The 21,792-nt window shown below is 36.8% G+C and overlaps 1 protein-coding gene across 2 annotated transcripts in view; it reads right to left on the reverse strand.

Moving 5' to 3' along the window:
- kif3ca (kinesin family member 3Ca) overlaps window positions 1-17,513 on the reverse strand; it is a 21,272-nt gene extending 3,759 nt beyond the window's left edge. Inside the window, exons 1-8 of one of the 2 annotated variants that reach the window (XM_016529448.1) lie at window positions 17,405-17,513; window positions 15,768-17,326; window positions 8,431-8,532; window positions 8,182-8,304; window positions 2,968-3,086; window positions 2,717-2,833; window positions 465-573; window positions 59-222 (exon numbers count right to left, since the gene is read on the reverse strand). In XM_016529448.1, coding sequence (XP_016384934.1) covers window positions 59-222; window positions 465-573; window positions 2,717-2,833; window positions 2,968-3,086; window positions 8,182-8,304; window positions 8,431-8,532; window positions 15,768-17,186 — 2,153 coding nt within the window. In that variant the 5' untranslated portion in view covers window positions 17,187-17,326; window positions 17,405-17,513. Of the gene's footprint in view, window positions 1-58; window positions 223-464; window positions 574-2,716; window positions 2,834-2,967; window positions 3,087-8,181; window positions 8,305-8,430; window positions 8,533-15,767 lie in introns of both variants that reach the window. The other variant, XM_016529447.1, reaches the window with a different exon arrangement.
- Between the last annotated feature and the right edge of the window lie 4,279 nt (window positions 17,514-21,792).

Here is a 21,792-nt window from a genome sequence, read left to right on the forward strand (position 1 = left end):
TGTGTGTGTGTGTGTGTGTGTGTGTGTGTGTGTAATGATTGTTAAATCTTTTACTGACCATGACTGAGATTTTCTGACCCGTCCGGCCGCTGATTTCTCTCTGTAATTGGTGTCCAACAGAACGTCTCGGGACAGTTCCAACTCTGATCCAGACCTCGGGAGGTCCAGTTGAAACACAACAGGGGGAGTCATGTCCAGTTCCAGAACCATTATATTCTCTGCCTACGGAGGGACATGAGGGACAAAAGACACAAGCACAACTACACAAAACTGCACACTGCAAAAAGTCATTTTCTTAATTACTATTTCTGTCTTTAAGTTTATAAATAACATCCTCAACATATATTTGGATTAGACATAATCACACAGACCAGAACATGAGCTATTTCAACCATTTGATTTGACATCCTCTGGCCACGTTCCACTTTTTCTTCATACACTTCCATCTCTCTCTCTAAACGTACCCTGTATCTGGAATGAGCTCCCATCGCCATGGCAACCCTGGCGAACTGGCTGATTGGTCGCTTGTATCCCACAGCGGAGGTGGGTCTTCTCTTCATCTGCGTGAACTTACTGCGTGAACACAGAAAACAGAGCAGAACATCAACTTCACTATCAGTATCTGAGCTGTTCTGCTCAGAAACACAATCACAATGTCAGGTCAGTTTAGTATCACTGAAATAGTATTATAGTTTTTGTTACTATTTTTAATTAGATAGATACTATTTTTATATTTTTTTATTTGAATTTTTGTTAAAATTTTAGTAATTGTGTTTTTTTTTTTTTTTTTATATATGTGTATAGCTTTTTTTAGTTGTAATTATTTTAGTACTTAGACTAAATATAAATTAGAAATGTTGCCATGAAAACAAGCTGAAATAAAATAAGTTTTTTTTTTAAATATTTTATTTCAGTTAACATTTATATTATTTGCATTAATGAAAATGTTTTTTATGGGTTTAGTTAACGACAATCAACCCTATAATCAATAAACCCTACAATAAAAATCATGGTGCCACTTACATGAAGTACTATGGTATAATACTATGGTATTCTGTGAAATACCAGGTACCTACCATGGTAATTATGTTTTCCAGGAACAAGAACTTTTGTTCTAAAGGTTCTAAAAATTGTGCCTAAGTATACATTTTGTTACAAAACTAAAAAAAAATTTCCATTTGTGCTATTCAATCATTTTGACGACTTTATTATTATTCTAAAATGTGGAAAACAGTAAATATAAAGTATTAGTATCTGATGCATCACATGTATGGATGGAGGTTCACTCACTTCTCTGCTGGAACGAGAGGCTGAAACTTCCACTGGTCTTCCTCAGCATCAAACTGAAGTCTGTTCATGATTTTATTCTTCTCTTCAGGAGGTATAAAGTTCTCTATAATCAGATATCTGCAGAGACACAGACACATTAGCTGTGGACACTGCCGACATTCATGCAGCTGTGTGATTGTTCTTAAACGTCAGCAATGGTAAAACGATGCACAGATAAAGTAAATGATGTGTGTTTTAGAGCTCAGTCTCACTTGAATTTGAGTTCTCTGGTCAGTTCATTCTGTGTTTGCTCCAGCTCCTGCCGGCTCCTCACATGCTCATCATTCACATCCTGAATGTCAGCCTTCAGAGACTGAAGCTTCGCATACAGCTGCACACACACACACACACACACACAGAGAGAGAGAGAGAGAATGTGTGATCATCAACATCATCCATCCATCCAACCACCCATCATCATTATTATCATCTGTCCACCCTTCATCATCATCATCCATCCATTCATAGTTATCATCATTCATCCATCCATCCTTCATCATAATCATCCATCCTTTATCTTCATCCTTCATCATCATCCATCCATCCATCCATCCATCATCCTTCATCTGCTTTACCCATCATCATCCATCTTCTTCATCCATCCATCCATCCTTCATCATCATCCATCCATCATCCTTCATCTGCTTTACCCATCATCATCCATCTTCTTCATCCATCCATCCATCCTTCATCATCATCCATCCATCATCCTTCATCTGCTTTACCCATCATCATCATCATCATCCATCCATCCAATGATCTTTATCTATCCTTCATCATCATCATCCATCCATCTTTCATCTTCATCTATCCATCCATCCATCCTTCATAATTATCACTCATTCATCCATCTTTCATAATCATCCATCCATCCATCCATCCATCCATCGTTCATCATCATCCATTCATCATCCTTCATCTGCTTTACCCATCATCATCATCATCATCATCATCATCCATCCATCCAATGATCTTCATCTATCCTTCATCATCATCATCCATCCATCTTTCATCTTCATCCATCCATCCATCCATCCTTCATAATCATCACTCATTCATCCATCTTTCATAATCATCCATCCATCCATCCATCCATCCATCGTTCATCATCATCCATTCATCATCCTTCATCTGCTTTACCCATCATCATCATCATCATCATCATCATCCATCCATCCAATGATCTTTATCTATCCTTCATCATCATCATCATCCATCCATCTTTCATCTTCATCTATCCATCCATCCATCCTTCATAATTATCACTCATTCATCCATCTTTCATAATCATCATCCATCCATCCTTCATTTCTTCATCCATCCATCTTTCCTTTATCATAATCATTAGTATCTGATGCATCACATGTATGGATGGAGGTTCACTCACTTCTCTGCTGGAACGAGAGGCTGAAACTTCCACTGGTCTTCCTCAGCATCAAACTGAAGTCTGTTCATGATTTTATTCTTCTCTTCAGGAGGTATAAAGTTCTCTATAATCAGATATCTGCAGAGACACAGACACATTAGCTGTGGACACTGCCGACATTCATGCAGCTGTGTGATTGTTCTTAAACGTCAGCAATGGTAAAACGATGCACAGATAAAGTAAATGATGTGTGTTTTAGAGCTCAGTCTCACTTGAATTTGAGTTCTCTGGTCAGTTCATTCTGTGTTTGCTCCAGCTCCTGCCGGCTCCTCACATGCTCATCATTCACATCCTGAATGTCAGCCTTCAGAGACTGAAGCTTCGCATACAGCTGCACACACACACACACACACACACAGAGAGAGAGAGAGAGAATGTGTGATCATCAACATCATCCATCCATCCAACCACCCATCATCATTATTATCATCTGTCCACCCTTCATCATCATCATCCATCCATTCATAGTTATCATCATTCATCCATCCATCCTTCATCATAATCATCCATCCTTTATCTTCATCCTTCATCATCATCCATCCATCCATCCATCCATCATCCTTCATCTGCTTTACCCATCATCATCCATCTTCTTCATCCATCCATCCATCCTTCATCATCATCCATCCATCATCCTTCATCTGCTTTACCCATCATCATCATCATCATCCATCCATCCAATGATCTTTATCTATCCTTCATCATCATCATCATCCATCCATCTTTCATCTTCATCTATCCATCCATCCATCCTTCATAATTATCACTCATTCATCCATCTTTCATAATCATCATCCATCCATCCATCCATCATCATCATCCATTCATCATCCATTCATCATCCTTCATCTGCTTTACCCATCATCATCATCATCATCATCCATCCATCCAATGATCTTCATCTATCCTTCATCATCATCATCCATCCATCTTTCATCTTCATCCATCCATCCATCCATCCTTCATAATCATCACTCATTCATCCATCTTTCATAATCATCCATCCATCCATCCATCCATCCATCGTTCATCATCATCCATTCATCATCCTTCATCTGCTTTACCCATCATCATCATCATCATCATCATCATCCATCCATCCAATGATCTTCATCTATCCTTCATCATCATCATCCATCCATCTTTCATCTTCATCTATCCATCCATCCATCCTTCATAATTATCACTCATTCATCCATCTTTCATAATCATCATCCATCCATCCTTCATTTCTTCATCCATCCATCTATCCTTTATCATAATCATCCATCCTTTATCTTCATCCTTCATCATCATCATTCATCCATCCATCTTCTTCATCTACCATCCATCTGTCATCCATCATTCTTCATCTTCTTTACCCATCATCATCATCATTCATCCATCCATCTTCTTCATCTACCATCCATCCAACCATCCATTTTCTTCATCTACCATCCATCTATCATCCATCATTCTTCATCTTCTTTACCCATCATCATCATCATTCATCCATCCATCTTCTTCATCTACCATCCATCCAACCATCCATTTTCTTCATCTATCCATCCATCCAATGATCTTCATCTATACATCCATCCTTCATCATCATCAATCCATCCATCCATCCATCCTTCATAATCATCACTCATTCATCCATCTTTCATAATCATCATCCATCCATCCTTCATCTTCATCTATCAATCCATCCTTAATTTCTTCATCCATCCATCCACCCTTCATCATCATCATCCATCCATCATCCATAATCATCACTCATTCATCCATACTTCAAAATCGTCATTCATCCATCCATCCATCTTCTTCTTCCTACATCTATTCATCTTCTTCATCCATCCATCATCCATCTTTCATCATCATCTATCCATCCTTCCTTCATCATCCATCATAATCATCCATCCTTCCTTCATCATCCATCCATCCTTCATCATAATCATCTATCTATCTATCTATCCTTCGTCGTCATCATCATCATCATCATCACTCTCATGCAGTCACTCAGTGCTCAGTGTTAGTGTGAAAGGTCAGCAGGGGTTAAAGGTGAAGGTCAGGAAGGAGCATGTAAAGGCTCTAGAGGACTTTCAGGCAGCTGGTTGTGTTTCATTTAAACATCACAGCAGTTATTCCACACTCAGAACCCAACAGGAAGTGATGTGTTCTGACAGGAAGTGGCGTGCAGATTAATGTGGGAACAGTGGAGCTCAGTTCTGTTTGGCCTGTCTGCTATTGAGAATGAATCTTTGAAGTCATCAGAGCTTCAGGAGGAGGGTTTTGGTGGTTAGCATGCCAGCAGTAGCCATGAAGATTAAAGCAGGTTGGCTAGAATTAGTTGCTGTGAAAGCGTTTGTGTTTTCATAACGCTTTAATGCCAAGACTAGCATTTAGCATTAGCCTCATAGCCTCTGACAGTCAGCAACCGAGCAAGTGTAGCACAAACTAACCTTCTTGTACTGATAAAAGGTGTTTTATTTTCACAGGGAGTGAGGTCAGGGGTGATCCAGGGGTCAAATGTCAAAGGTCCAGAATTAAGGCGGAGCAAGAGGAACAGGAGTTAGGGAACTCAGAGCTGTTACACTTATATTTGTTGTCAGTCTGTTCAGTGGTTGCTAAAGTCTTATTCAAATGAGTCTGAGGTTTGACAATGGTCAGATTTAATATTTTTATAATACGTCTCTTATACTCACCAAGGTTGCATTTATTTGATTAAACATGCAGTAAAAATAGTATTATTATAGAAATATCATTACTTAAAATATTATATGATAAAATATATAAAATATTATATTATTATTATTTAAAATAAGTGTTTTCTATGTGAATATATTTTAAAATTTAATTTATTTCTGCGATCAAAGCTCAAGAAACATTTACGATTCTAATAATAATGTTGAAAACAGTTGTGCTGCTTCATATTTTTGTAGAAACCGTAATACTTTATTTTCAGGACTTTTTGATGAATAGAAAGTTCAAAAGAACAGCATTTATTTGAAACAGAGCTCTTTTATACCATTACAAATGTCTTTACTGTCACTTTTGGTTAATTTAATGCATGTAATTACAAAATAAAATGATTATTATTTTAAAACGGGTTTATTAGAGTTAACTAAAACTAAAACCATACAAATACTTTTGTTGTCTTGAAATAAAATAAACATTAACAGAAACTATATATATACTGAACAAAATTATAAATGTAACACTTTTGTTTTTGCCCCCATTTTTCATGAGCTGAACTCAAAGATCTAAGACTTTTTCTAAGTACACAAAAGGCCTATTTCTCTCAAATATTGTTCACAAATCTGTCTAAATCTGTGTTAGTGAGCACTTCTCCTTTGCCGAGATAATCCATCCACCTCACAGGTGTGGCATATCAAGATGCTGATTAGACAGCATGATTATTGCACAGGTGTGCCTTAGGCTGGCCACAATAAAAGGCCACTCTAAAATGTGCAGTTTTACTGTATTGGGGGGTCCGGGGGGGTCCGAAAACCAGTCAGTATCTGGTGTGACCACCATTTGCCTCACGCAGTGCAACACATCTCCTTCGCATAGAGTTGATCAGGTTGTTGATTGTGGCCTGTGGAATGTTGGTCCACTCCTCTTCAATGGCTGTGCGAAGTTGCTGGATATTGGCAGGAACTGGAACACGCTGTCGTATACGCCGATCCAGAGCATCCCAAACATGCTCAATGGGTGACATGTCCGGTGAGTATGCTGGCCATGCAAGAACTGGGATGTTTTCAGCTTCCAGGAATTGTGTACAGATCCTTGCAACATGGGGCCGTGCATTATCATGCTGCAACATGAGGTGATGGTCGTGGATGAATGGCACAACAATGGGCCTCAGGATCTCGTCACGGTATCTCTGTGCATTCAAAATGCCATCAATAAAATGCACCTGTGTTCGTTGTCCATAACATACGCCTGCCCATACCATAACCCCACCGCCACCATGGGCCACTCGATCCACAACGTTGACATCAGCAAACCGCTCACCCACACGACGCCATACACGCTGTCTGCCATCTGCCCTGTACAGTGAAAACCGGGATTCATCCGTGAAGAGAACACCTCTCCAAAGTGCCAGACGCCATCGAATGTGAGCATTTGCCCACTCAAGTCGGTTACGACGACGAACTGCAGTCAGGTCGAGACCCCGATGAGGACGACGAGCATGCAGATGAGCTTCCCTGAGACTGTTTCTGACAGTTTGTGCAGAAATTCTTTGGTTATGCAAACCGATTGTTGCAGCAGCTGTCCGGGTGGCTGGTCTCAGACGATCTTGGAGGTGAAGATGCTGGATGTGGAGGTCCTGGGCTGGTGTGGTTAGACGTGGTCTGCGGTTGTGAGGCCGGTTGGATGTACTGCCAAATTCTCTGAAACTCCTTTGGAGACGGCTTATGGTAGAGAAATGAACATTCAATTCACGGGCAACAGCTCTGGTGGGCATTCCTGCAGTCAGCATGCCAATTGCACGCTCCCTCAAAACTTGCGTCATCTGTGGCATTGTGCTGTGTGATAAAGCTGCACATTTTAGAGTGGCCTTTTATTGTGGTCAGCCTAAGGCACACCTGTGCAATATTGATATGCCACACCTGTGAGGTGGATGGATTATCTCGGCAAAGGAGAAGTGCTCACTAACACAGATTTAGACAGATTTGTGAACAATATTTGAGAGAAATAGGCCTTTTGTGTACATAGAAAAAGTCTTAGATCTTTGAGTTCAGCTCATGAAAAATGGGGGCAAAAACAAAAGTGTTGCGTTTATAATTTTGTTCAGTGTGTATATATACACACACACACACACAGAGTACACTTACCACTTAAACATTTCCTATTTTTATCTAGTTTATCTTGATGTACTAAAATAATTGAAAGTAAAAATGACATAAAATGAATGAAAAACATATATATAGACATATTTAAAAAATAATAATAATAAAAATTACAAAAATACACAATGAATTTACTAAAACTTTGACTGAAATTTAAAAATACAAAATCATAAAAAATTATAAAAAGTCAAAATAACAAAAATAAATAATATAATAAAAACTATAATAGTATCTCAATGATACTAAAATAAACATATTACTGACCCCATAATATACCATTTATACTCCATTAGCTATTTATCTGTGAGGAAAACCAGTTCAGATGAGATTTTTTACACCTGTGAGTGATAAATCAACATGGTGGATTATGAAAATACAATATGGGATATTTGTTATTAATCTTTTGCTTTGCATACATAAAGTTCCAAATAAAAAGAAAGAATTATCAAATGAGATGAAGCATCTCAGAATGACGTAATATTGGGAACCACTGGTCCCAGGACAAGGACAAAGCAACCTCTGAATGTGACGCCATCACCGCGCTTCACCTCTCTCCAGGTGTGTGTGTGTGTGTGTGTGTGTGTGTATCACCTTTTTGAGTTTCTTGGTCTTTGCTTCCACTTCCTGTTGCAGTGAGGAGAACGTTTCTCTGAGTTCTAGTGTCTCCTCATCCTGAGCCAACACTTGCTGCTGTATTTCTCTCTCTCTGCGTGTCTGCAGACACACACAGATGCACACACTCAGTTATGTGTTGTACACGAGCACATATGGATGCTGAAGATGGAGTGTGTTGTTTTTTGTGTGACCAGTAATTGCAAACACTAAAACAGTGTGTGTTACCTGTTCTGCAATCTCGTGTCGTTTCTGTTCAAGCATCTTCTGTTGCTCATTAGTGTGATCAATAATGTTCTTCCCACCAACCAGCAGCTTGCTCTCCATCGCCTGGCAACCACAAGAAACCATCAACATCAGCAGTGGATCACATGTAGAGGTCACACTCATTAGGATATATCAAATCACTTCAGCTACTTTTATATAAAGCTAATTATAATGACTACAGACATTTTATTTCCCATTTTATATACTCTACTGTTCAAAAGTTGTAATCATTTTATGTGCTTTTGTCATTTTTTAGTTTTTTAATATTTCTTTTGAAATGTTTTGAATGTTTTTTTTATTGATACCAAAATAATAATAAATGCAATTCACAAAAAAAGAAAAAAAAAAAAGAAATGAAATAAAACAGAACTAAACCCTTCAGCAGACACTCAGTACACAAAGAGAAGTAATTCTTTTTTTTTTTTTTCATTTTAGTTTGATTCATTCTGTTGTGTTTTATTTTTTTTATTTATTTTTTTTTTTTTAATATTTCTATTTAACTACTTTTTTTTTGTAATTTTGGTACCAAACCAATTAAAATATGGAAGTTTAATTCAGAAAAAATGGATGAAAATGAAATAAAATGGTGCTAAAACCTTTAGACACTCAGGTCTCAAACGGAAGTAATTCATATTTTGAATCAGCTTTTTAATTGTTTTTTTGTTATTTTAGTTTTAGTCATTCTATTATGTGCTTTTGTCTTTTTTTTTCCTTTTGCTTTTTGGTGCCAAAACAGTTACAATATAATACATGTAATTTACAAATATATATATAAAAAAATTCAAGGAAATGTAATGAAATGTATTTTTTAAATATTTCTATTTAACTTATTTTTTTTAAATTATACATTTATATATGATATAAATTTAAATAAATAAACAATTCACAAATTTAATTTTTTTTTATTTTATATTTTAATTTCATGTGCTTTTGCCATTTCTTTTTAGTTTTTGCTTTTAAAAAAATATTTATATTTAACTATATTCAACAATTAATAAATATAATTAAAATACTCATTTATTTGAAGAACAAACTCTTACTGACCCCAAATTTTTAAACAGTAGTATATAATATTTAAAAATATGTTTAATCAAATGCAGTGGAACTTTGAACCAATGAGACTGGCTGTGGGCGGGGCTTCCGGGTGTGACGCTGCACAAATAGAAAACTGCTCAATTTTGTTGCATCACAAGCGATTGCTGTCACTCGAGTGGCCTGAAATCACCAACTCTCTTTGATAACTTAGGACGACTTCTGGTTTCTTTCTCGCTACAAATGGCTGTGAGTGTGAACGAGCTTTTGGAAGGCATGATGAAAATCAGCTCTGCGAATCTCCTCCCCCACTCGACACACAGAGCTCTCTTTGTGGACGGCAGCAGCTCGCGGCTTCAGCGACACACAAAGATTATTGTCAAAGAGCCACAACAGAAACAAGAACAAAGCCTGAGCCCAGAACTACAGCTGACCCGCACGGCTCGTCAGACCAGCTCATAACATCCAAAACACCCTGTCAGAACCCATCACACGTCCCTCTGATTTACACACACAATCCATCTCTCTCTGTGAGCACGGGACTGGAACCCAGGGAAAGGGAGGAGAGATAATGCAGAGACATGGAAAGATGGAGAGAATGGGCTTTTTGTCCCATGGGATGAACCAAAACCTTCTCGGGTTAATGTACAGCCAAGCAGAGGGGCGGAGACAATTACAAACCTTATCAGCATAGTTATTCATATTAATTAGTTGCGTAACTGAGCTTAAAGCAGTTTTACTTAGACTAATACAATTTTGACCTTACAATGTGACCAACAGAAACAATTAAAATAAAATAAAAAACCAAGCAATTAAACTATAATACATATAATACACACACATATATTATAATCTTATCATCATGGCTATGAATATTAATTAGGTGTAACATTTGGCCCAATGCGCCTAACTGGTCCTGAAGCAGTTTTACATGGTCTGCTACAATTTTTTCTTTCCAACAACAACAAAAAAATTAAAATATATTAAATTATATTACATAATACAATAAAATAAAATGTTAGTAATTCATATTTTGAATGAGCTTTTTTAATATTTTATTTTTCATTTAAATTTTTGCTATTTAATTTTTTTTTTTTTTTTTTTTTTTTTTTTTTTTTTTTTTTTTTTTTTTTTTTTTTTTTTTTTTTTTTTTTAACATTTTTTTTTTACATTTTTTTAAACCTTACCAACTCCAAACTTTTTTTGTTACTTGTGTTTTGTCTTTTTTTAGTTTTTAATTTTTCTAAACATTTCTATTTAACATTTAGTTTTAGTAATGTCGGTACGATTAAATGATAATACATTTAATTCACAAAAAAAGAAAAAAATATGAAATGTGGTGTTAAATAAAATGGAATGATGTGTGTGTGTATATATATTTCATATAATTATAAATTCATATTTTGAATGAGCTTTTTATATATTTTTTTGTTTTAATTTTTTTATTTTGCTCTTTATGTGCTTTTGTCATTTTTTAAAAATTTTATTTTAAACATTTCTATTTAACTATGATAATGTTATAACCACAACAATTAACATTTAATACATTTAATTGACAAAAAATAAATTTAAATAAAATGGTGCAAAACCCTTTACACACCCAGGTCTTAAAAGAAGTCATTAATATTTTGCATTTGCTTTTTTATATTTTTAGTTTTCATTTTAGATTTTAGTCTTAGTCATGTTTTAGTTTATTTATTATTATTATTATTACTATTTATGTCTATTTAACTTGAATTTATTTTTGTTAGTATCAAAGTAGTAATGTTATTACCTAAACAATTTATATAAAATTATAATATACTGTATACCATATACAAGTCAAAATATTACTCCAGCCTCTAGACATGAGTGTGTAAAGGGTTTAGCACTCTTTTATTTACGTTTAACATTTTTATATATATTTTTATATTTTATACTCATTTTATAATTTTATATAAATTGTTTAGGTACTAACATTACTACAAAAATAAATTCAAGTTAAATAGACATAAATAGTAATGATAATAGTAATATACTGTTACAGTAGTGATGGAAAAAAGATACAGAATAGAGATAGAAACAGAGAGATGGTTTAAAATAGACGCTGGCCTCCGGGGAAGCATCAGCAGGACGCTCCGTCATCACACACTCACTCACACAGTCAGCAGTGAAGATGCTCTCGTTTAACAGAGACCTTTCCATCCAGACCCCCCACACTCCCGTCACCATGGCAACAGAGCTCAGGACCAGCCTGGCTCATTATCTATTCACACTGCTGAGGAATTCATTGGCCAGAAGCTCTAAACGGAAGCTCCGCCCACCGGCACATAGACGCTGACACATCAATATTTCAGCAAAGCATGCTGGGAGAAGGCCAATGACTGAGTTTACTGTCAGCACGCACAGGCTATGTTTGGAACTGAATACTAGCATTCATTATAACAATATACTGTGAAACAATTATGCTGAATTTTTAAGTTTCATTCATTCAGTTTTGCATTTTTTATCCATAATCTGGGGATTCCATGCATTCAAAAATACATATAAATCAGTATTATTTCAGTATCATTTATATACTGTTGTAGTAGGCCTATTTATTATTATTTTGAATTAGGTTTTATTTTTATATTTTCAGTTTTCATTTTAATATTAATTTCAATATACCTTTGAGCAATCTTATGTGCTTTTGTCATTTTTTTTTTAAAGTTTTTATTTTATTTTTTAAATATTTCTGTTTAGCTTTCATTTATTTTATTTGAGTTTTTTGATTTATTTATTAATTTGAGTAATTTTAGTATACTTCAAATTACCTAGGAATTGCATTATACAAATATGCAATATTAATCGATCAGTGTTATTTATATAATGTTATAGCATTCATTAATATTTTGTTTTTATTTGTATGTTTTCAGTTTTCTTTTTAACATTAGTTTTAATATAAGTTCTAGTCATTTTGATATGTGTTTTTGTCATTTTTATTAGTTTGATTATTTCCATATTTTATTTTTATTTCTAGTCATTTTAATACTTTAGATCATTTATTTCAGTTAGTTGCCAAAGCAACAGTTTAGCTTAAGTTTTCCATTCAATATTTATATTCTACTTCATTTCAGGTTTATTTGACTAATGAAAATTATTTTTAATAGTTTTGTTAACAATAGCAACACTGGTATACATTCGACACGCTGTAAAAACAGTATGATTATACTAGTATTATACAGCATTATACTACAGTCGCATACACAAACAAATCCACAAGACACTATATTATTATGTCTCTTCCTGTCTGTCTGTCTCGCCCCCACGTCCTTTCTTTAAATGACACTATAATTAAACTAGAAGACAGTTGTGTAAACAGACATTAAAGGCTAAACGTGTGTGTGAAGTGGTTTAGTCTGTTCCACAGGTAAAACAGGCACATGAGCGCTGGGGATTCACAATTAAACACTCAATTCACTGCAGCAGCACAACGAATCTGGGGCAAAAACTGAGTCATGAGCTAAGTTTGGAACGACACCATACTACTCATACTATGTGTGCAGCACGTACACTGTCCATAGTAAGCAAATATATATCGTATACAGTATACAGTGAGTAGTATGTGATTGTGAACACAGCCGTTGTGTTTGTAATCAGACGTGCAGTGATATATTTCCTGTGCTGCTGTTATTGTTTGAGATCGAGTGATGTGATTGGCTCAGCGCAGGGAACAGGATGAGGTCGCGATGAATCATCACCTGTCAGGAAATGACCCACCAATAATCAGAGTTATTTATAAATCTGAAGCCCCTCTCTCATCCTGCTTCTGGCCAGAACCTCAGCAAACACCTCTCATATGAGAATGAGGAGATACAGCTACTGCAGCCTGCTTTGCCGTCACATACACACAGAATAAAGCACCAGTACACGTGAAGACATGATGTCATGCGTTACATCATCACAAGATCTAGTGCTGTCAAACGATTAATCGTGATTAATCGCATCCAAAATAAAAGTTTTTGTTTACATAATATATGAGTGTGTACGGTGTATATTTATTATGTATATATAAATACAAACACATGCAAGAAAAATGTTGTTTTTATATATTAAATATATTTATATATAATATAAAATATAATAACATAAATATATATACATGTAAATATTTACAAAATATATACTGAAAGTGTGTGTATTTATATATACATAATAAATGAACACAGTACACATAAATATATTATGTAAACAAAAACGTTTATTTTGGATGCGATTAATCTAGATTAATCGTTTGACAGCACTAATCAGATCACATGACTATTACAGAGAACACACAGGGTTATTTTATGATTAATGTACTATTATAGTTTTTGTTTATATTTTGAATTAATTCTGTTTTTGTTTTAATTTTAAAGGTTTAGTAATTTTGTTGTTTTTGTCATTTTAATGTTTTTTTTAATGTTTATACAGCTTTTAAGTTTACATTTTTTGTATTATTTTTAGTCAATCATATTTTTATATTTGCTATTTCAATTTAAATTTTAGTTAAAGTTTTAGTAATTTAGTTGCTGATGTCATTTTTATAGTTTTTGTTTTTTTTTAAATGTCTATACAGCTTTTTATTTTGAAGTTTTATTATTTTTATCTTTTTTAATTGCTTTTTTAATGTTATTTTTATTTTTATTATTATTATATCATTTTTATTTATATTTTTATTAACATTTGATATTTTCTGTTTTAATTTTAATTACATTAAAAATGTCTATACAGCTTTTTATTTTTAAGTTTTATCATTTTTATCTTTTTTAATTGCTTTTTTAATGTTATTTTTATTATTATTATTATTATATCATTTTTATTTATATTTTTATTAACATTTGATATTTTCTGTTTTAATTTTAATTACATTTTTAGTCATTTTGTTGTGGGTTTGTCTGTTTTTAGTTTTAGTTAGTTTTTTAATGTCTATATAGCTTTAATTAAGTTTTAGTTTTTAGTTTTAGTTTATTTAGTTTTAGTTATTTTAGTACTTCAATTAATCTAAATGAAATTTTAAAATGTTGCCTTGGAAACCATGATGAAATTAGGTTTTTTATTTCAATGTGTTTATTTAAAAAAATACAATATCAAATTGTTTTATTAGAATAGTTTATAAAAAATGGTTTATGCATTATAGTTTAAAAATAGTGTATATATTATTAAATTAATATATTTTTTATGGTTTTAGTTAATGATAATAACCCTGACACATGATGGGAATCAGACCTTTACTAGTGTTAGCATGTTAACTGTAATCAATGCTTTTACTCCAGACAGTGTAAAGAATCTCTGCCTGCCTACTGTCTTTTGATTGGCTTAATGATGACCGAGAAACAACGAGAGCATGTGATTGGCTGACCACAGCAGGATGTCGTCCACCATCAGCCGTCTGTGATTGAGTCTATTAGCTCTCGCACACACAGCTGAAGGTCTGTACCCTGTTATTAAATACACTTCTCTATAACCTGACAGCATCTATGGGAATAAAAAAGCAAACTGTTCTGAATAAAGCAGCTACTGTCTTGTTTAGATATAAAAGGATTACGCATAGTACTGTCATCCTCAGAAGATCAACAGTCGCTTGTGTTGAACTGTGCAGTGGAGGAATTGGCTCTGTCGTCATGGTTACGCTGTGATGTGACAGCAGAGATCAAACACATGGAAACTCACATGGATCCTGAGCTCTGCTCTGACACACAGAGGTTTGTCGCTGTCGTTTGATCGATAAGCAGCACAACTCTGACTGGGACAGACGCGTCTGCTGGCCTGATTCTAAACGATGGCAATGGAAGATGGAATAACTAAAACCCAATGGACCTTACAAAAATGACATTTCGAATACCCCAAATTTCCACTGCATGAAATGTTCATTATTGTCTCTTCCATACTGCATATTTTCTATGATTTTGTGTTTTGTGCATTTTTTTTATTTATTTTTTAATTTTGATTGTACTGTTTTTCCATATTTCTGTGCATCTATCTATCTATCTATCTATCTATCTATTGTTCTATCGTTCTATCTATCTATCTATCTATCTCAGTCTGTCTATCTATCCATCTATTCATCTGTCTGTTTTTGATTGAAATATTTATTATTTATATCATTTAAATGTACGAATAGCTGTATATAAAGAACTTTTTCATAGTTCTTTCAGTCGTTTAAAGTTTCACATTTCAAATTTCATTCAATTTAAACTCATTCTACACATACACACATCAATGGAACCTGAAACAACCATAAGCACAACACACACAATCGTACTCACCTTAAACTTGGCTGTGAGAAGATCTGTGGCCTCCTGCTCCTTCTTCAGATGCCTCATCATCCTCTCTTTCTCCTCCAGGAGTTTCTGTTTCTCCTCCGCCACCAGAGAATGATCGTCTCTGATGGCCTCCTTCTCTCTCTCCAGCTTCTCCTGCTGCTCCTTCATGTACTCCTGCGCCTCCTTCTCCACGCTTTCCTCCTCCTCCTCCTCCTCATCTTCAACATCATCCTCGTCTACCTCGCCACCATCTCCGATCTTCCTCAGGCTCCTGCTCCTCCTCTTCTTCTTGGTGAGAATGCCGCGTTTATCCAGCTGCGCTTTCAGCCGGGCGATCTCCTCCTGGAACTCCCTCAGGAGGGCGTCTTTGGGGTCTTCATTGACGCGAGGCTTGTTCTTGATGTTCTTGGCGCGGTTGGCGTAACGCAAGGTGGTCAGGGTCTCCTCGTAATTGTAGGAGGCCGGTCCCAACGTGGCCACCATGATGGTCTTGGCGTTCCCGCCCAATGAGTCCTGCAGCAACCGCGTGAGTTTAGAGTCACGGTAGGGAACGTGAGAACTTCGTCCATCCACCAACGCAGAGATTACGTTTCCCAGAGCGGAGAGGGACAGGTTGATCTTGGTGGCCTCCTTCAGACGTTCGCCTTGGACGCCAGTCTTGGTCTGTCGCTCGCTGCCAGCCAGGTCAACCAAGTTGAGTTTGCCAACGCGAATATGGTTCTGTCCATCCGGCCCAAGCTGGCTGCACTCCACCGTGATGATAAAGATGGCATGAGACCTGGAGCTGTGCTCGTTCATGTTGGTAAACCCCACCGATCTGGTCTGGTTCCCAACGTTCATCACGTGCTCGATCTCCTTCACGTTCTTGGTGACGAAGGAGGACAGATCTTTGATGTAGACCCCCGAGTCGGCGCTCTCCTTCAGCTCCAGCTTCTTGCTGTGGTCTTTGGTGAGCAGGTCTCGGATCTCCTCCTGGTAGATCTCCAAATAAGAGGCCCGGACCAGATACTGCTGGTTCTGAGAGCGCGAGATGTGCGTGAAAATGTGCTCAAACGAATTTGGGATGATGCCACGGCTCTCGGCGTCAAGCCACTGGCCTTGCATGGTGTACGTCTTCCCGGTTCCCGTTTGTCCGTACGCGAAGATGGTGCCGTTGAAGCCGCGCAGAACCGAGTCGATGAGCGGTCGCACCGTCTCGTCGTACAGGTCGCTCTGTTTGGAACACCCGTCGTAAACCGCGTCGAACGTGAATGTCTTGAGCAGCTCTCCCAGACCCGCCTTGGGGTTCCGCAGGGCCACCTGGCCCAGTTTCACATCCATCTGCACGATATCCTCATACCCCATCGATTCCTCTTTACGGTTGAGCGGGCGACACCGAACCACCACCTTCACCGCCTCGCCGTTTTTTGCTTTCATGGACATGTTGAACCCGTCTGCGAGATGAATGGATCACGAATGGGCTCAGTATTCTCGTTAAAGCAGATGGATGATGGAAGATGTCAGCATCAGCATCACCCGGTTACCGAGCGCATAATGTCAGTCCCGGTGCAAATCTCTGCGGTCTGCACGAATGAATAAAAGATAAAGGCGGTTTCGTCATGAACACGTATGGATGAAATCATAAACTCAAAATATCTCACCGATTTCCACCGAAACACAAGAAGATTCGAAATACAAACGCGTCTGACAGAGACTCACACACATCAGCTGCGCGCTTCACTGCAGCCCTGCCCAAACACATACACAAGCGCGCACACACACACACACACACACACTCACATAAGGGTTGCCAGGTCTCGCAAGAGAAACAAGCACACTGAATTTTTAAGCAATTATGGCTCTGCTATATTACAGAAATTTCAAAACTCAATTTTTGACTTAAGATTTGAAAGAAAAAAAAGTATATTTGCTAAGAGAAACTACCATGGTTTTTAAACAGAATTCCGAGTTAGGATGTTCCTGAACTACAGATTCTGTTCAATTTCTATTACAGTTTTTCTCAGTCGCTTTGGTACATTTCTCAGATCAGAATTGGAATTCTCAAAACTACCTGTTCAATCTTCTCATCATTGTGTCACTTGTGCACATCAAAAAAGCAGTTTCTAATTTCTTTGAACAAGTTGCAAATGCTTTGGTACATCCATGCAAATGATTATGTACAATTCTCTGCTGTTTCCTACATTATCAATTGCTTATGTCATGTTGATCAAAATGTATTATAATGGGTCTCTGTTGAATAGTCTCACCCCCCCACAACATTTAGGCATTAGTTCATAGCATAAGTCTTTACATGCAAAATGGTTGAACAAGTTGTCATAATATGTCAAGCATATTTCTATACATTTCCATTAGACTTTTTTTCTAAATCTGTCCTGCATTGGTAAATTGCTCCCAGGTGAATCTTGATTTTCTCTAACGAAGGTGCATCTCATGAACCATCAACTGGCAAGTATATATATAGCCGGAGCACAACACAATGTTTCAATGTCTGACAATGGAAGGACAAGGAATTGGACGGGGTCAACAGCCAGAGAGAAGAAGAAGAGGAGTGAGGCTTCGTGGCGGAGGAGTTGGGAGGCAACATATGCGTGTTCCTGATGAGATAAGAGCCACACTTGTAGACCACGTTCTCAATCATGGGCTTACAATGGCCGAGGCTGGTCGAAGGGTGCAGCCAAATGTTGGGAGAACAACTGTGTACTCAATCATCTCAATCATTCGTCGACAGAACAGGTATGTAATCTAACAATAGGCACTGTACTGTAATACTGTATACTTTGTATACTTTCTCATACAATATTACAGTATTCCACTTGCATTTTACAATATACAGTAAGTATACTTTAAACAGTGACATTTTATCTTACTCAATTTTGTGTTTTGCATTACTATATTTTTTCCACATAGGACTGCAAGACAACTTCACAGGGGTGGCAGAGGGCCCCTTTTCACACCTGAACAGGAGGAGGCTATTTGCACCATGGTTGTAGAAAACAATGCCATAAGACTAAGGGAGATAAAGAGTGCCATTATAGAGGACAACAACATCTTTGAAAACATCCAAACAGTCAGCATCTCAACCATTGACAGGGTGCTGAAAAGACACCAAATGAATATGAAGCAGCTGTACACTGTTCCATTTGAAAGAAATGGTGAAAGAGTGAAGGAGCTGCGCTACCAGTATGTACAGGTAAAACATGTATGAGCATGCAGCAACTGTACCTCACAGTAAACAGTACAACATCGTATAGTGATATACAGTACAGTAAGTGTGACCTTTACACATTTGTTATGGCTGTAGAAAAGAAGATGCAATATGTGCTGTATACATTTGATGTAACTGTATCTTGGCCAAAATGAAAATGCATGTAATTCATAAAACTCATTTTGTGTCTTCTGGATATAGCGTATAATGGAACTGGAAGCAAGTGAACCACCGCACAGCTTCATCTACATGGATGAGGCTGGCTTCAACCTAACGAAACGCAGAAGGCGTGGTCGAAATATCATCGGCCACAGAGCTACAGTTGATGTGCCAGGCCAACGGGGCGGCAACATAACCATGGGTGCTGCTATCTCTGAGAATGGTGTGCTAACGCATATTCCATTATTGGGCCATACAATACAGAGTGTCTTGTCACCTTTTTAGACACTCTCTACAGGGATCTCATCCCTGAACAAGAGAGGGGTCAGATTGGAGATGACCTGCCAAAGTACGTGATAGTTTGGGACAATGTCAGTTTCCATCGCTCCAACATCATCAGGCAATGGTTTGCAGCCCACAACAGGATGCTGATGGAGTTCCTCTCACCCTACTCTCCATTCCTTAACCCCATTGAGGAATTTTTCTCAGCATGGAGATGGAAAGTATATGATCGCCAGCCACATACACAGATGACCCTTCTGGCTGCCATGGATGCAGCGTGTGATGACATCACAGCAGATGCCTGCAGAGGCTGGATAAGACACTCTAAAAGATTCTTTCCACACTGCATCGCAAGAGAAGATATTCGTTGTGATGTGGATGAGAATTTGTGGCCCAACAGACCGGAACGTCAGGAGGTGTAGGAAGACTGCACTGTAATTCCTACAGCACTGCATGTACAGTTTTCCCTAAGGAGATTGTCCTATGTTCACATTTCTACTTTTGTTTTTTTTTCTTTGTGCTATGCAGTGCTGTCTTTTCCTTTCTGTATCGCAATGACATGGTCTGTCAACAAATTACAGTACAAACAGTAAAAGCATAAATGTGAATCTTGTCCAGTCTCTTGCAATCAAACTCCCACATACACTAAGGTGTAACCTACAATTTACAATAATTGTCATCAAAACTGTAGCCATAGTTTACATCAGAACATCCCTCCAGAGTACACTGTTATATTGACAACATGACTAAGCAATTTGACGGTCTTATCCGTACACAATGACACAAGGACTTGTCATTCTGATGGCACTGACATGTTCATTGACAGATATTTATTTTTGAGAGATGAACTTAAGGATTTTGAGTAAGAGACTGGCTTTTGCAGGTAATCCATGGTGTTTTGCTATTTGTACGAGTTGTTTTGAGAAATGCACTTACTGTTTTGCAAATGTCAAGGATGATTCGAGAAATGTACCAAAGCGACTGAGAAAAACTGTAATAGACTACTTTAATAAATGCAGTTCTTTAAGAATTTTCTCAGCGTTCTGATTGCAAATGATACAATTATTTTAAATTAGAGAAATAAATGTAATACAATGTGTGTTTACACAGACTTAAATGCGATCCAGTAGGCTAATTGACTCTAAATAGGCCTACCTATAGGCCTATATAGGCGATTTAATAAAATAATAGGCCCACTGAACAAAGAAAAATGTGTTACAATTTAATTAATTCAACTTTAGAAAAAAAATGATGCCGTGCATTATAATAGTTTCTGTGTCTTATGCATACATAATCGTCCTTAAATAATTTAAACTATTAGAAAAAAAGTGAAGTGAAGTGAAGAAGTGAAGTGACATGTGGCCAAGTATGGTGACCCATACTCGGAATTAGTGCTCTGCATTTACCCATCAAAAGTGCACACACACAGCAGTGAACACACACACACCGTGAACACACACCCGGAGCAGTGGGCAGCCATTTATGCTGCAGCGCCCGGGGAGCAGTTGGGGGTTCACTTGCTCGCCTTGCTCAAGGGCACCTCAGTCGTGGTATTGAAGGTGGGAGAGAGCGCTGTACATTCACTCCCCCCACCTACAATCCCTGCCGGTACGAGACTCGAACCCACAACCTTTCTGCTATGAGTCCGACTCTCTAACCATTAGGCCACGACTTCCCGAAGTTGATATGTCCAGAAAATAGCAGCTACTCATATTTATAAACCGCTTTTTGAAAATCAAGGGCAAAATCGTTTAAAAAAGGGCGTAAATGGCAACATTATAACACACACATAGACACACACGCTCACACAGTCTCCTGCATCAGTGCGATCATAGCGGAAGACCCCAGAGGTGTTTGGGATTTGGAGCTAGGTTTAATGCTGGTTCAATTAGATTAAATACGGATCTGATAAGTGCTTGATACAATGCAAATTAATGCAATACATAGGCTACAAAAAGATGTAGGCTAAAAAAAAAAAATCAAATAGTCTATAATAACCATATTTTTTACAATGTAATTTACTTTTTCAATTTTATTGTTCATCATTCTTTCATTCAGTTCATTGTTCATACGTATATTCATAACTCGCACTAAGGCTATTTAATTTTTTTGTATCTGCATTTTTACCCATCATATCTGCTTACTTAAGCCAAAAATGTGCAAACACTGATGAAAAAGGAGAAAGCCCAAAGATCCAGCCAAATATTCAAGACTGAACACTATTATAATGTAGTGTAATAGCCCTGTTGTACATTTTTTTGCTGTGAAGATAAAATGACATTAAAACTGACTTTGAGTAGTGGATATAGGCCTACTAGGAATATACTTTTTCATTAATATACAAATTATATATATATATATATATATATATATATATATATA

The sequence above is a fragment of the Sinocyclocheilus rhinocerous genome, unplaced genomic scaffold (assembly GCF_001515625.1).
Source record: "Sinocyclocheilus rhinocerous isolate Xijiao unplaced genomic scaffold, SAMN03320098_v1.1 scaffold454, whole genome shotgun sequence".
Lineage (NCBI taxonomy): Eukaryota > Metazoa > Chordata > Actinopteri > Cypriniformes > Cyprinidae > Sinocyclocheilus > Sinocyclocheilus rhinocerous.